The sequence below is a fragment of the Anabrus simplex genome, chromosome 2, assembly GCF_040414725.1.
Source record: "Anabrus simplex isolate iqAnaSimp1 chromosome 2, ASM4041472v1, whole genome shotgun sequence".
Lineage (NCBI taxonomy): Eukaryota > Metazoa > Arthropoda > Insecta > Orthoptera > Tettigoniidae > Anabrus > Anabrus simplex.
Window position 1 is genome coordinate 682,763,839 of NC_090266.1, and position 16,995 is coordinate 682,780,833.

Consider the following 16,995-nt stretch of genomic DNA (forward strand, 5'->3'; position numbering starts at 1 on the left):
AACCATACCCAGACATACAAAAAATAAAGTGTAAAACAATATAGTATGCCCCTTGTGTAAAATAAAGTTTTTAACACATTTTGCACATATCTTTGATACCAAAAAATCGCATCCCTATTTATGACAAATGCCTCATCGTATTGTTACTTGTATAGATGTGAAAAAAGGCCTTATCTCATTTTGAATGGCACTTTGAAATATGATGGACTAATCACTGCCACTTTATAGTATGATCCATCAATCTGGTGTGGTTTCATATTGTCCCCTGTGGGTGGGGGCCGCAGATGAAGAATACGCCCACCGTATCCCCTGCCTGTCATAAGAGGCGATTAGTCCTACCATGTCTATCGCACCGAGGTGAAGGAATGGGCGCTCGGCTGCACAAACTAGTGTCTAGCACAAGAACGTGCTGAGCGCTGCACTCGAATGTGTTTGTTCCGCTGTTTTCAGAATGGGTCTGTGTTGCTTACAAGTAATACCATTATATGAGAATACCATGGGTCTACGTTGCCTGTGATTAGTACCACTGTGTGAGGAACATTATGGGTTTGATCGTTACTTGTGATTAGTACCACTATGTGAGGACCACCACGGGTCTGTGTTGCCTGTATGTGGTACCAATATGTGTGATACACCGTGGGTCTACATTGCGTGTAATAGTAGTGTCGCTTACTAATATGTGAGCAACACCATGAATATGCGTGGCCTGTGATTAGTTCCACTATGAGGAACACCATGGATCTGACCCTGATTAGTTCCACTATGTGGGGAGCACCATGAGTCTGTTACCTGTGAGGGTGATTCTGTGACATACCATGAAACTACGTTACCTGTGATTAGTACCACTATAGGAACAACACTATGGTTCTTCTTTACCAGTGATGAGTATTATCATGAGGGGCCAGTGACCTGGATTTTGGACCCCTTTGTACAACAAGCATCATCTCAGAAAATAAGGCATTGTGAATTGGGTCCACTGATTGTTTTGGATTCATGGTCATTTTTTGATAATTCGTTTTGGATTCTCGTCAGTGGATACATTTTAAAGTTTTTCATCACTGTTCGTTTTGTTGCACCTTGCATCACTAGGGGCCGATGACCTAGATGTTAGGCCCCTTTAAACAACAAACAATTTTAGTTGCCTTAAGACCTATCTGTGTTGGTGCGACGTAAAGCCACTACCAAAAAAAACAAACATCGTTGTCATGAAGCTTGAAGTGAGGAAAGAGGGTATAGCAGTTTTCCAAGTCCATCAATGCATTTAAAGCGCAGCTTTCATTAGGTTATCTTTCCACGTGTACTCTTGAGATTGTGTATTTTACTTACTCTGATATTTTATCACCAAGACTCCTGAATTTCCTAGTTGTTGTTTTCCTTGTTTTGCTTACTGTCAGATTGTACTTTCCTGATACGCTGTTTTAACTGCTGTGTAGGTGCCTTCGTTAAATTTACCAAGGAATCTTCCAAAATTTTAACTGATCATTTTGTTTACAAAGATGTAATTTTTGAGAACTGTTCCTGTTTAAATTGTTCTGTACTACTTCTCATTGTATTCTGCCATAAATTACCTTGTGTGTTTGTAATAGAACTAATTTTGGAATTATTTCATGTGACTTGTTTACGTTGCCAGTTGTGGAAATGATGTTTTCTTCTTCCAGCTCTTCCTTGATTGGAGTGTTCTGCAAGTATGAATGAATTAGACAGTCTACGGCAAGAGGCAGAAACGTTAAAAAATGCAATCCGCGTAAGTCCTTCTCCTTAATAATTGAGCTTTCCTACTTATGCTGTACAGGGCCATCAATTTTATATATATTGTACTTCACTAGAGACATGCATAGAGAATACTCCACAATTGCACTTTTTATATATGGCTTGTTTATTTGTCCATTGTGGGATATGAACATATTTCATGGGATTGAGGGTAAGAATAGGGGAGAATACATTGTTCACTTTGTAGCTATTCTTTTTTCTTCATACAAAATTGTTGCAGAAGGTCTATTGTCAAGTTGCCTTAACAAATTAGTCTCCAGGTGAAAAGTTTTCAGGGAGTGACAGTCCTGCAGTTTACAAAGTACAGTAGAGTCTCGCTCAACCGACCTTCGCTTATGCGACATTCAGAGTTATCCGACAATGGTAGACTTAATTTTGAACTTTTGGTGGAGACTAAAGGACATGCCAATATCTGGCCCCATTCTGCAAGAAAAGGCGATGTATTTCCAGAAGGAGTTTAATGAAGGGGACCCTAAATTTACTGCCAGTGTTGGGTGGTTTCACCGGTGGAAAAAACGGTACGGCATTAGGCAGCTTAATATCTGTGGAGAAAAACTGTCAGCTAAATCCGATGAGGTTGTGAAATTTAAAAAGGAATGTCAAGTAATAATACTTGCTGAAGGATTAACTGGTTATCAGATTTTTAATTGTGATGAGACTGAGCTGAATTTCAAGATGCTGCCGTCAAAAACTCTCGCAGCCCAAGCCGAGACGTCTGCACCTGGCTACAAGCGTAGTAAGGAAAGATTTACTGTTCTTGCCTGTAGTAATGTTACTGGGTACTTAAAAGGAAAATTGCTTATGATTGGTAAAGCAAAGACGCCTAGGGCATTTAAAAATATTTCTGTTAATGCTCTTCCAGTCCATTACACGAATCAGAAGGCTGCCTGGATGTCTTGAAAGACTGTTTTGTTACACAGTTTGTTCCAGATGTAGAAACATTTCTAGCTTCAAACACTCTCCCTAGAAAACCTCTTCTTCAACTAGACAACGCTCCATCACACCCAAATGAACAGCAACTTAGAAGTGGTGACATCAAATTCATGTTCCTCCCTCCTAACGTGATGTCATTATGACAGCCAATGGACCAAGGTGTGCTGGAAACACTGAAGAGGAAATATCGGCGGAAACTCCTTTCATCCTTGATTGTTGGCAAGTTTTTTCGTAAGATACTTGGAATGTTCGTTCAATACTGCATGTACTGTACAATTGAACTGATAATTCACTAAATAGAGTGCTGTAAAACATGTTATTGTTTTAGTAATACAGTACGGCCTTCCTGTTTGTTTTAGTTAATTTTCAAAGTAATTCTGTATTATCCGACATTTTCGCTGATCCGACATACTCCAGGTCCCATTTAGGTCGGATAATCGAGACTCTACTGTATATTAAAATGGAAGAAGAGGTTAATAAATATCCCTCTATGGACTGAATTATGAAGTAATGGATTAAAATCTGTGAAGTTTTCTTCATTGAATCATCCAATATAAATAGGGAAACAACTAAATTTGACTATTATTTGTATTTATTATTAATGAACAAAACAGGCTTTCAGTCCAAATACATGTTCACAATGCAATAACCCTATTAATAATAATAATATTAAACAAGAATCTACATACAAAAAGACTACTCTAGCCCCACTCTGACCTTGTATCACCACATGACCATCACAACAGGTAGTTCTACAAAATCCGCTGACATTACGTTACAACAGATACAGCTTAAGTCTTTGTAAACACAGTTGCTTATTCCGCATTCTTTGTTCCTTGACCCATTTACTCTGGATTTAAGGTACACAAAATGACGACAATTCCACACTATCCTGCAATCTCGCCATCGGTAAGACCTCTACATTTCGAACATACCATATCATTTACTTACTCAACTACTTCGCAAACTGAATGCCCTTTGTTGTCGCCTGGTCTTACTCAACCTCCAGGCTCGAATTCTACCTTCTTCACTATGTGCATATCACCAGCACTGCACTTACTATTGAAATTACCAAACAAACTCAATCCTCTGAATACTGTTAAACAAGACCCCCCATAAACATATATAAACACACATCCCCATTCCAAACACATACCCCCTTATTCCCTCCAAGCTATACTCACCACCATCGCCCTATGACTCTCCTTCCATTTTTCTCACAGAGGAATTTTTAACCACACATAAATACCCGTTCAATTCTCCTCCGTCTTCCCATTCCTTAATAATCCACCTTATAATACTTCGTTCATCCCCTATTCCTAATATTTTCCAATGTTTGGCGCTCAATAAACTATTTCTAATCTTACTTGTTTCTTCACAATTACCTAATAAGTGAAAATCATCGTTCTCTGCCCCACAAAGTATACATTCTGACTTATCTCTACCTTTTAACCATGCCTTATTTTTATGAAGCCCCATCAGCCACCATACCAACCCTCTCCTGTTTAACCTCTCAACGTATCTAATATTTATCCCCGTTACTCCTTCTACTTTATTAAAAACACTTAAGAGGACTTCTTAATCTACTTTCGGCCAATACTTTCTGCCTATACATATCATTAATCCTCCTTGACAGCACCTTCATCCCTCTAGCTTCTGTCTTCGTCCACACCTCTTCCCCCATGTGCCCCAAACCTATCGTCTCTAAGTATCCCTTAATTTTTTCTAGCCAGCATCCCTTATACATACTCTTCCGTTGTTCGTACGCAGCCTGTAATACCCTCCCCCCTTCCTGTCTTTTCAAATTCATCCAATATCTAACTATTCTTTCCACACACTCAGATTCCCAATCATCCCCACACATTAATTCCGCCCCTGCATTGACTGAGCACATCGGGAGCCCCATCACCATCTTACCGAAATTACTAATAATTCGTCTTAATTCAACTCTTTTCTCATCCAACCCCCATACTTCCACGCCATACAATACCCTACCAAAAATCGCCTATCTTAAAACTAACCTCAGGGTTTTATAACTGATACCCGGATATTTAGCTAGCAAGTTTTTGACAGAGGCTAGGGCGGCCAAACCTCTGCTTCTCGCCCTACTAATATGATCGTTCCAAGTTCCTTTACTATTAATAATGACTCCTAAATATTCCAACTTCCTTACTTGTTCCAACCTTTCTCCTTGCAGGACCCATTTCCTGTCCTCCCCTCTCCCTTTGTGTGCCTGGGCTACTAGCATTTTAGATTCATTCCCATTAATTCTCAAGGCCCATTTCTTTGCGAAAACAGAAACTGCATTTAAAGCCTTCTACATTCCGACTAAAGTTAGTCATCAATATCTCATCATCAGCAAAAATCAATCCCGGTGCTTCTAACCCACTAATTACCGCCACGCCCCAGTTGGTCGCCCCATGCCCATCCAAGATATCATCAATAAATAAAATAAACGATATTGGCGATAATTTGCACCCTTCCTTTAAATCCACCTTAGACTCTATGGGTCTGCTCAATCTATCGTCTCCCAATTTTACACAAAACCTTACCACCCTATATATTCCCTCCACTGCCCTCATCATCTTCTCCGAAACCCCTAACCTACCCAATTTCTCCAATAGAGCCCTTCTATTCACCTTATCAAACGCTTTTTCAAAATCGATTGCTGCCACATACACCTTACTTCTAGGCAGGCTCCTATACTTCTCCAACACTGTCTTCACTATCATTATATTATCCACTGTTCTGTTCAGCATATGCAAGTAAGCATATTTTTGAAGAGCTGTTGGTGGGTATTAGTATGATAAGGGAGAACTACTAGGATGGCAATATACGAACGCTAGATTTATTTTCTTCATCCTTCCCACTACCCACCCCATATTAAATCTCAACCATATGGTTTCTTTCATATCTGTCTCGATATCCTCCACTAGTTCACTAATTTCTTCCCTAATTAATACTATCATCCCTCCTGGGGCGCATCCCTTAGTCCTCTCCTTTCTTCTGTATTTATATTTAATCACAAACCCTTTCCATGAAATCTCTTTCCCTGTTTCCAGCCACGTCTCCAAGAGTGCCACAACATCGAAACTTTCAACTACTTCCTGAACCTTCTTATTTCCTAGTTTGCTTATTAGCCCCTCGATATTCACACATCCTATTTTCCAATATAATTATAATTTTCCCTCCCTCTCTTCTAAATTTCCTCCCCTAATCTTACTCCTTGTATTTCTCGCCCCCCTCATCCCCTATCTCCATTTCTCCTTTTTTTGCCAACCTATACCGTTCCATGCCTTCTGCATCCTCCAGCCCTTTACGTACTTTACCCCACAAATCTTTTAAACTCCTACTTTTTCCTCTGCTCATAACAGCTTTACGTTCCTGCCGATCACTCTTCTCATGTCCTTTCTTGCTCACTAAACCACTGCACTCTGCTCTCGCCATTTCTTGCTGCTCACCCTCACTCACCTCTTCACTGTTCTTGTCTTCTGTATCCGCACTGCACTCTGCATTCTCACCTGCGTTGATCTCCTCACCTTCCTCGGCTCCACCCCTTGTTTCTTCTTCCTTCCGTCTATCTTGCCCTGCCATCTCTCCCCCCTCGGAACTAACGCGTTTGTCCATCTCTTTCAGCTTCGCTACTGAGTGTTCCCTAACCCATCTTCCATTCGTCACCACTAGCCTCTGACCTCTTATTTGGGCCTTTAGGCTCTGTTGTCTCGCTGTCCACAGGTGTCTGTTCAGAATCTTCATAATTTCACTTCCTTCTTTTCCCATGTCTCTTTTCACCCCTAATTTCTGGCCCTGTAAATTGTTACCATTTCTTATCACAATTTCTGTCATTAGGGTAGAGAAAAATTTTACCCTAATTGGCCTCCGTCCTTTAGTTTTTCCCACTCTCTCCAGATCGTCTATGTCCACTTCACTGAAGTTTATCTTCATCCTATCCCGTATGACCTATACCACCTTGGAGATCAGATCAATCTTGCCTTCCCTCTCTCCTTCCACACCATATATAAATATGGCTTTCTTCATTCTCTCCTGCCTGTACTCCTCTCCTTCTCTCTTTATCATAACCACCTCCTCTTCTAGATGTTTTACTTTCCCTCTTAATAACTCCATTTCCTTCTCATTGTTGCCCACTCTTCTGTTACATTCCTCAGTCTTCGTTTCTAACGATCTCTTCATGTTCCCTATCTTCTTTCTGTGCTCCTCCATCATGTTCTTTCTTTCTTGTACCTTATCCCATTGACAGTTTTCTTGTATTACTTTGCTCACTACCACCTTAAGTGCTGCCAAGTCCTCCATGCTGAATATTCTGCTGATATTTGGGCCTGCGTTTAATTCCACCCTCCCCAGTAACCAGCAGCACAGCTATCACTGACGCTACCAGGACTGCTTCAACTATTTTTACTTATCTTATCACCAGCCTATTCTTGGCCTCCTTACTCTGCTTCACCTGCCATTTCCCAATCGCGGCCCGGTACTGCTCGATACCGACCATGTTCAGGGTACACACTGCACCACGTGACTTCACTCCATGGTTGCTCAAGCTAGGCTGATAATTTTTATTATTTCAAAACTGTTGTTTGAAATATTACACATTTATAATGAGTAAGATTCTATTAGAATACAATAAATTTTATTCTAATAGAATATTATTGTTATCAATACGGAACAAACATGAGATGAGTTACTTGTTATACATTTGTTACACTAGTAGTTGACACTAAAAAGCAGTTCCTTTTCTTTTCCAGGCAGCGATAAACTTTGTATTTATTACACATGATGGATGGGTTCCCCTCACACTGTGGTAGTTTGCACTACACTCAGAGAGTTTTGAGACATTTTACTCATTATGAAACATGAAAAAACAGTTCCTCTTCTTTTCTAGGCACAGATAAACTTTGCGTTTATCACACATGATGGATGGGCTCCCCTTACATAGTGGTAACTTGCATTATCATCGGTTTTCAGCAACAATTGTCCAGTGTCCAACTTGATCGTTTCTGACATTCTTCTGAGCAATGGGCATTGTTGCATGTCCTGATTTTTTCTTCTTTTCATATTCAGAGTCATTTCCCCCAGAAGGCCTTCTTCTTTTCTTTGACACTGTATTGCTCTTGTTTTCTTTCTGCAGAACTTCTGCAATAGAGGCCTTGAAACTGAATAAAGGCAATTGGTTTTTCTTTGGGACACCAAAGTATTCACAGTCTCTTCTGTAGAGAAGGCACGAAGTGACGGTGACCATATCAATGAGATGAAAGAACAAACGCATGTAACACTTTTTGGACCTTATGATTATTCTGTACAAGGCTATGAGAACATCGAGCAGATCAGCATCTTCCATGAATTTGTTATATATGAAAACTGTTGACGGCAATCAACATCAACTTTCTCGTGCAGTCTTCTGTCAAACTGCTTGACTTCACCACTGGGCTGTGCAGACGAAAAAGTTGAAATGAGCAGTACTGCCCTGCTGTCATACCATTTCACTGCACGCAAAGTCACGCCGTCTACAACAGTTTCCCTTTCCTCAAATGATCCTCGCCCTTTAGATTACAATTCAGAACCTGTAATCATGTTACATCCTGGCAGCCTGTTACTACGAACAGTTCCCAAACAAAATAATTGCATCTTTGATAATTCTGTTATCAGAGGAACTGACGTGAACCAGTTATCAAAGTACAATAAATGATTCATATTTCTAGGAATAACATTGGAAAGTCGTAACACTATGTTGGAGTTGGCACAAAGATCAGGCATACCTGGGTGAGGCTCAATCTTACCAGTGAACATTTCAAAATTGTACACAACTCCTTTCTCATCACCTAGACAAATATTTTATAACCCCATTTGTTTGGTTTCAATGGCATATACTGTTTCAAGCTAGATATGCGCTTGAATGCCACCATCTGTTTGTCGACACAGAGCATACGATCAACAGCAGTGCTATTGAACTTGGACAGTAACATACTAACTAGCAGTCTCAATTTTTAAAGCTCATCTCTGTGTGGTTCATTGTGTGCAGGCATTTGAGAATTGTCATTGAAATGTAGTTTTGATTTTATGTCCTGCCATCTGTCCCTGCTAATCACACCACTAACATGCTGGATGCAGAAAGATTATGACCAGTACAGCCTTGTTCTAGGAACAAGTATAAGAGACATATTCATCACGGTCCCAAGAAATTGTTCTAGTTCTGCTAAAGTTAGCTGCAGTGGTTTTTCTGAGACTAACTATACCAAATACAAATTAGACTGCTCAACAATGTGTTCAGGTTTGCTGTTGTCAAAGAAATATCTGAAGTAGTCTACTGGTTCTCTTATTTAATTTGATGGAGGATGTGTACCCAACCATTCAGGCAACGCAAGAGCAGATCCCCCTGTTACTTTCTTCGACATAGGCCTATCTCTTGCTTGAGCTGAAGGTCTTCCTCCCGCGCTGGTGGAAGGAGTTTGTGTTGTATGAAGCATTCATCCTTCAAGACGTTGTACCTTCTTGCGCATTCAGTTCCTCTGTTGGTAACTCAGAACCCTGCTCTGAAAAGAAAGAAAGAAAAGAAAGTGAAGTCCCGTACTTAGAAACTGAGTGTAATAGTATTGACATCTGAAATGAATGGTGAGACCCACAATAATACCCAGTCCCCGAGCCAAGGGAATTGACCATTCAAGATGAGAAATTCCCCTGACCCGGCTGGCAATCTAACCGGTTACATTTGTGTCTGACGGTTAGCATGCTAACCACTCGGCTAGTGAGGTGGCAAAACAATAATATTGACCAAGAGACATTCTATATTTGGGTATGAATAATGGCTCACCAGTATCACTATGAATGCTATCATCATCATCGCTGTCATCTTCACACGGAGCATAATCGGAATCTGATTCACCGAGGCAGCTGCCGTCACTGTCCCCTTGGTCTCCACTAGCCGGTCTAGCTATCGTTTTTGTTTTTCCGTAGAAGAGAGATGGGTTCATTATCTGAAACAGATAATTTTTTGCAAAGTTGGCAATGGTTGGCTAAGGTTGTATATGAATGGTGCTCCGGTAAATGAGTTATTTTATAAAAACTATGTAAGTTTAGTGATTAGAACCTGGACCCACAGATTGTTAGTGTGATGGATGCTATGGAACTATAAATATTGAAACTAATCCTTCTCTAAGAGTTACATTTGTGATAATTATTTTCAGGGTTAAGGCCATGTGTATGTAAACAAACACATCAATGTAGTTTAATGTGCTTTTGAAGGGTCACAACACTTTTATATATTGTCTTTGGTTTCGATTCGATATATCAAGTCAAGGTAACTTGAACGTGTGGTACCGGGGTCGCAACACACTACTCGCATCACATCACTTGCCTATCGGTTAATATTATGTTAAGGAATAGATACGAGTACCTCTGCGAACTGTGGGAAAGCAGTACCTAGGCAGGACATAGCATCTAAAATTGAGCGTAACACCTGTAGCGGTTGGTTTCACAGTAAGTGTGTGAGATTTAACGATCAAGATGTGGAATTTTTTAAGTCCCAGGGTCAGACATGGAGGTGTGACCAGTAAAACTCACAGCGGCTTACGAGCATGCAAGAAGAAGGGCAGTCACTTGCGTTAGCACCATCAGTTGGGGACATTTTAAACTGCTGCAAATTTTAACTGGAGACATGGCTACATTGAAGAAAATTACTAGTGAAATAGAATAACAAGCTAGGTGAGTTGATTGATGTGTCTCATGAAAGGCTGGATGAGCACAAACAAATTCTAGGAAATCAGCAGGCAATAATTAATAGACAGCAAAATATTATTGATAACTTATTATCTGAAAACATTTGCCTTGCAAAAGCATTCAGTGAACTTAAAACAAAGTGCGATGACAATGAGCAGTATTCTAGGATTAACACACACGAGATACGGTGATCCGGAAGTACCGAATGAAAATGACTGTCATCAGTGTCGCCAAGGCACTAGATGTAGAAATAAAAGAAGATATGATTGATGCGTGATATAGGCTGGAAAAAGTTAATCGTCCAACTCGTGGCATTATTGTAAAATTTGTTAGAAAGTGTTACAAGGAACAGATCTCAGAAAAACGCAAGATCAAAAGGAATTTGTTCACAACTCATCTTGGTCTTTCCATCCTTAGTCCTATATATTTTAATCAGTCTTTATCTCCTAATAGCCGAATTATATTTGCTAAAGCTAAACAATTGCAGCGTAATAGGGAATATAAGTATCTGTGGGTGAACAGGAATGGCAAAATTTTGATGAGGAAGACTGATGGAAGTCCAAGCGCATGCTATTCGTTATGGGGGAGATTTGGATGAAGTGTAATTTTTTCATCATAATGTTGATACTCTTTCAACTTTGATTTCATGAGCCACGATAATGAGTTTCATTTATCAAAATGTAAGAGGGCTTAGTACTAAGGTTGATACATTTATCCAAAATCTCCTGTGCTCTTCATACGATATTGTTGTACTGACCCTGAGACTTCTCTGTTGAATAGTATATATGACAGTGAATTATTTGACAGTAGATATTTAGTGTTCAGCAAAGACAGAGATCCTCTAATAACTGGTAAGGAGCGGGTCAGGGGGAGTTTTGATTGCCGTCAAAGTTTTAAGGCGAAACTATTATCCAAGTACTCTAAACAGCATTGTGAATCACTATTTGCATCTCAAATAATAATAGGAAGTTATTTATAAATGTTGTATACATTACTCCAGTATCATCTTCAACAGTTTACCAGGATTACTTAGGTTATTTAGAAAGCACTTACAATCTTACGATTTTGGACTGCATTAGGGTCAGGAAGGGTAATTGTAAACAAGGGGTAGTAGTAAACATGGTCTATAACTTGGTTTATATTTGTAACAGTTGGCAGCTCTAGGCAGCACTGTGTAGTACAGGAAGTTGGTTTTCCCTTCAAATAATTTCCCACTACATGTAATGGAACTTTTTGATGTTGTGAGCTTTCGTTTTTCATGTTCAAGACTAAAGTGAATGTTATAATCACCACTAAATATTTGAACAGGAATAAGGCATACTAAGGAAAAGTTAGTTAAAACATTACAGTTATAATAATAAAGTACAGAGTTGAAACAACTGTTTAAGAAATGTTTACATGATATTGAATAGGTTAGAATGGAAGTACATTGGTGTTTAGTTACATCCAGTAATTTTACATTGGGGAGTAAATGTAAACATCTTCATTCGTGTCACAGAAAACTTGTAGGTAGCCTATGTAGCCTATTTAAAATTTTCAAAGATTATAGATTCTTGGCAGATTGTTTTACTTAGTATATTCATTTATTCAACAGGAACAAGATGCCAAGAACCTAATAGGGGGGGGGGGAAGACGACCCATCTTATACAAAAGCAGATGTTCAGAATGCAGTTAATGATATATGTTAACCACATTTGCACATACAGGCACGCAAAAGAACGTTATTTATGGTGTTCCCATTTCTGTTCTGTACCCTCGCGTACAGCAAGAGATTCCAACTAAGGTGCTCCCAAGGCCCCGGCCGGCACGGCAGCAGCCCCGGTGCTGTGGTATAGCACCGTTGAGATGGTGGGGGAAGGAGGGGAAGTGGCAGAGGCAGAACCACAGGTCGTCGAGTCACGCGCAGCTTATGAGAACAATATTATTTATGACAGTTCTGTGAACATATAAACACACAATTTATTCTGTACATACTTTGCGTTTGCCTTAATGTACATTTAGTGTTTAAGTCGATTGCTGACATCGTTTTGCGGCAACTAATTTACCAATAATGGCTACAGTCGATTTGGCAGCAGAAATTCTAAGTACAGATTTTAAGTCTGCATCAGACAGAAGTTCTAGTTCTCCATTTATTTAAATTCAGAACTGGAAACATCTGTTCGCATGCATACGTTGTACCGAACATTGACGTAAATTTTAAGGCAACTGCTTGAAGTTTTGGAAATTCTTGCGGTTGAGCACCTTGTAAAAGGACATTAAACCACCGCTGTAGTGGTCGTACCTGTCCTTTAGGATTGCGTCGCACTTTAGCTTTATCAGCTCTGTTTGGAAATATGATGCTGATTTTTCATTCTTTGAATCGGACATTGAGTTCAGAGTGCAAAGTCTGTAACGACGTCTGATAGTCTCCAAGATTTTCATAAGTAGACAAACGCAAGTTCCTGTACATGACGAGAGATGGTTTGTTTTGACAAGCTTATCGCCTTAAAGTGAGCCGCAGCGCGTGGACCCAGTACTTCCAAGCACTCTATTAAACATTCTTTTACAAATTCACCATCAGTAAAGGGTCGCACACTTCTTACAATTTTCAGAGCAACAATAGCCCGTAACATGCTCGAAGTGCGCCTTCTAAAGTGTTGGGTTCAAGTATCTGTGGGACAGGGAGATAAAATAATTATATTTGTGTTTTTTTTTTGCAATAGGTCTTATGGCGATGATGGGATAGGAAAAGGCTAGGAATGGGAAGGAAGCAGCTGTGGCCTTAATTAAGGAACAGTCCCAGCATTTTTCTGGTTTGAAAATGGGAAACCAAGGAAAACCATTTTCAGCGCTGCCGACGGTGGGGCTCGAACCCCCTGTCTCTTGGAAGCAAGCTCACAGCTGAGCGCCCCTAACCACGCCGCCAACTCGCACGGTGTGTTTTCTTAGCAGCACATCTAAGTCTAATTCTAAACAGTTCTTAATAATACAAAACCAAAAACGAAAACAAATCTCCTAAATTGCATGTAAAACAATTCCTAATGAATAAGTTATTACGTATCTCTGAAGAACTTGGCAATTCCGATTTTAACTTGGCAGTTTGTTCGGTTCTTGCTGCGCCAACAATGTCGTCATAGGTGGAAACATGTTTATTGTGGTAGTGTCGTCGAATGGTTGAAGACTTTACGCTTAAAATGACATGACAAATTAAACATTGAGCTTTCCCTTCGGTATTGAGAACAAAATATGAATCCACCCATGAAGGATGAAACAACATTTTTAACGAAGGAGAAATCAACTGCTTCGCTGTCTGTTCTATCGAATAGATTCTACTAAGAATGACACACACACACACACACACACACACACACACACACACAGAATGTGAATGAATGTACCGTCTCTTATGTACACATGCAGCGACCACTGCTTGGGGTAGGGGGGGAAGGAGGGGAATGGTGCTGCTGAGTGCAGCACTGGTGCGCCCCAGCACTAAGTACTCGAGTTGGAATGGCCTAGCATACAGGGAAGAAAAGTGCCCATTGATAAAGTAGGTGCTGGAAGACCTACAGTTCTGAAACCTGGCGTTGAACAGGAAATCGTCACTTGCCTTATAGCAAGATCACAAATTGGGTACCCGTGTGATAAGCAGGAATTGAATAATCTTGTTGGTGATTATGTACAGGCAAACAACATAAATTCAGGCTTTAAAGATGGCATACCAGGGGAAGACTGGTACCAGTCCTTCATGAAGTGCCATCCCAGTCTGTCATTAAAGAAAGCTGAACATCTGCAGAAACATAGAAAACTTGCTCGTGATCCAGCTGTGGTCTATGATTTCTGTGCGAAGCTAATAAGTTTGTGCGATAAATATCATTTGAAGAATCCAGAAAAATCTGTTTATCCTCAGTTGTGATGAAAGTGGCTTTTCTCATGACTCTAGTAGACTAAGAGCAATTGGCGAAAAGGTTAAGGCACTTAATCGAGTATCGGGAGGCTCTGACCGGGAGTCAACCACTGTTTTGCTGTGTGTGTCTGCTGATGGCCATTTTTTGCCACCCTTGATAGTATTTAACCCTTCACTGTGCAATTTTTCAAATTTTGATGAAAAAAATATATTTTATTACTTATAATGTACTAATTTGTGGAAAAATAGTAAAAAAAATTAATATATATTTACAAAATGTGAAGATTATGGCTTAAAAAGGGGTTTGGGTCTCAGGAGGAACACTGCGCACTAAGGGTAAAATAATGTTTGAGAACTCTTACAACACATAAATACTTTATTGCAGGGTTTTTCTTAAAGATGTAATTAAAAAATTAACCTTCCAAAGCAAAAAGCACACGAAACTAAAGGGCACATATATACAGCATGTACAAAACACATTGTTTGAAAAATAAAAAACTAACATGATAAATGAACATTCACGCTGATTATGAATAATGCATTGCACAATCAGGTAAATTTAGCATGTATGTTTGATTTCCTTTTATAAGCCTAATTATCACACAGATAGTAGGCTATTGCATGTCCGGCCCCGCGGTGTAGGGGGCAACGCGTCTGCCTGTCACCCAGCGGGCCCGGGTTTGATTCCCGGCCGGGTCAGGGGCTTTAAATTGTAATGATTAATATCCCTGGCCTGGGGATGGGGTATTTGTGACGTCCTTAATTTACTCGCACACAACATTCCACATTACCGCCATTCCAATTACACGCAGGTTCATTCAATGTGGTGCCAGTAGGGGCAAAAGATCCACATGGATCGACGCCCCAAACAAATAGCATTTTATAAGAAGTAAAAAAAATCTGCAGCAAGGATCAGTTTGAAAATAAATTTTATTTTTTCCTTTCAGTGGGAAATATCGTGTCTACTCAATTTCAATTAGTGTGATAACTGTAAAAACAGTTTTTCTTATTGTGTAGCACAAATATACTGCACACTTTATGCACTTAGAATGTGTTTTGGCACCACAACCAGGCAATTTAATGCGCTGCTGATTCTCGGTAAATACTGGCAAAAAATGAGAAAGTTAATCACTCCGAACATCTTGTGGTGGTGCTGGTGTAGTAGGGCCTTTCCTCTCCTTTAGCTGTAGCAGCACTTCAACTTCAAATCTAAGCCTTCCCCGTGAGGGAGTAATGGGTTTTCCAAACTTGCAGAGTATTACACCAAGATCAGCAAGGAATTCAGCAAGTGTCATAATAGGCTGTATCCCTTTTTCAGTAAGGCATCTCTTCGACAAAATCCAAGCATTTATGACTAACAGATCCAGCTCACATATTTCATCTGGTAGCAATGTTGTGCCAGAAAATTTGAGATCTTCGTCAGCCCAATGCATACATCCTCTTTTCCATATAACATTTCTATATTTCACTTTGTCTGTTGATGGATTTGCTAAGGTATAAATACGCTTAGGACCTCTCTGTTTTGCACCATCTGAGACAGACTCTAAACTGACAGATGTTTGTGGCTGATTGGAATAAGGCTCAGTAGGTGGTTGTTGTTCGGTACCAAATGTTGATTGGTTAGGCTGAAGGCCAATTGGTGATTGTCTGGAGAAAGCCTTAGGGGTTATGTCCTCAGAAAAGGGTATATTTTCCGTCCTGAACTAATCACTATTATCTGAATAATCCAGTCCATCTTCACTATTTTCAGCTACTGCAAGAATTTCTTCCAGTGCAGCAAACAATTGTTTATCAGTTAGTTTGTCATTATATGATATTTTTAATACAATACAAATATTATTAAGGCATAAACACACTTTAAAACACTGTCAAGCAATTTAAAAACACTCCATTTCGGTCCCTGAACAAAACCAAGTCAATAATAACGAAATCATATAACCTCTAACATGGTCTCCATAAAAATATTCATTACTGCGCAGTGGGTCTCACAAGGAACAATCAGTTTTCACTAAATTTTCTGCTGTAAAGGAACATAATTCCACAAAAAACCATGTGTATATTATCCTAAAAGCCCTCAATTACACAGAAAATATTTTAACAACTGAAATTTTTCACTCTATGCACTTCCTATCAACAAGAGAAACACGGGTATTTGGAGTAATGGCTGTTGTCATGGAAACTCTATAAAATTTCTTTGTAGGTGATCCCTTTGTTGGTCTATGGTGGATGATTTTTGAACTAAAATGTCTGAATAGTCCAGGCCTCACAAGGAACACCATCCTCATGTGGAAGATTGGTTATTCAGTTACTCCGGGATGCAAAAAGTAGTATGGGTCTCGTGAGACCCACTGCGCAGTGTAGGGTTAAGGGAGCTGCAGTACAAGCAAGGTGGACATCTGAGGCAGTTTATCCGGGTACCCAGTATGCAGCATCCAAAAATGGATGGATGGATGGACGGACGGACTGCAGTTCTTTTCTTGGTTTACATGCTGTTTCATTCCTCATGCGAGAAATATCAGAGACAATCATAATTTGCTTGATCAGACAGCAGTGCTCATGTTTGATGGACATAGCAGTCACACAAGTATTAGAATAGTAGAAGCTGCTATAAATAACAATATCCAACTTGTGCGACTGCCTAGTCACCTGACAGAATCCAGCTACTGGATAAATGTGTG

The 16,995-nt window shown here is 39.8% G+C and overlaps 1 protein-coding gene across 5 annotated transcripts in view; it reads left to right on the top strand.

Annotated features, from left to right (window-relative positions):
* The window catches only part of Gbeta13F (guanine nucleotide-binding protein subunit beta-1), a 222,839-nt gene that overhangs the window by 30,982 nt on the left and 174,862 nt on the right, over positions 1–16,995 (top strand). For all 5 annotated transcript variants that reach the window (XM_067141272.2, XM_067141276.2, XM_067141273.2 and 2 more), the window contains exon 2: positions 1,659–1,744. In XM_067141272.2, coding sequence (XP_066997373.1) covers positions 1,688–1,744 — 57 coding nt within the window. In that variant the 5' untranslated portion in view covers positions 1,659–1,687. The remainder of the gene's footprint in view (positions 1–1,658; positions 1,745–16,995) is intronic.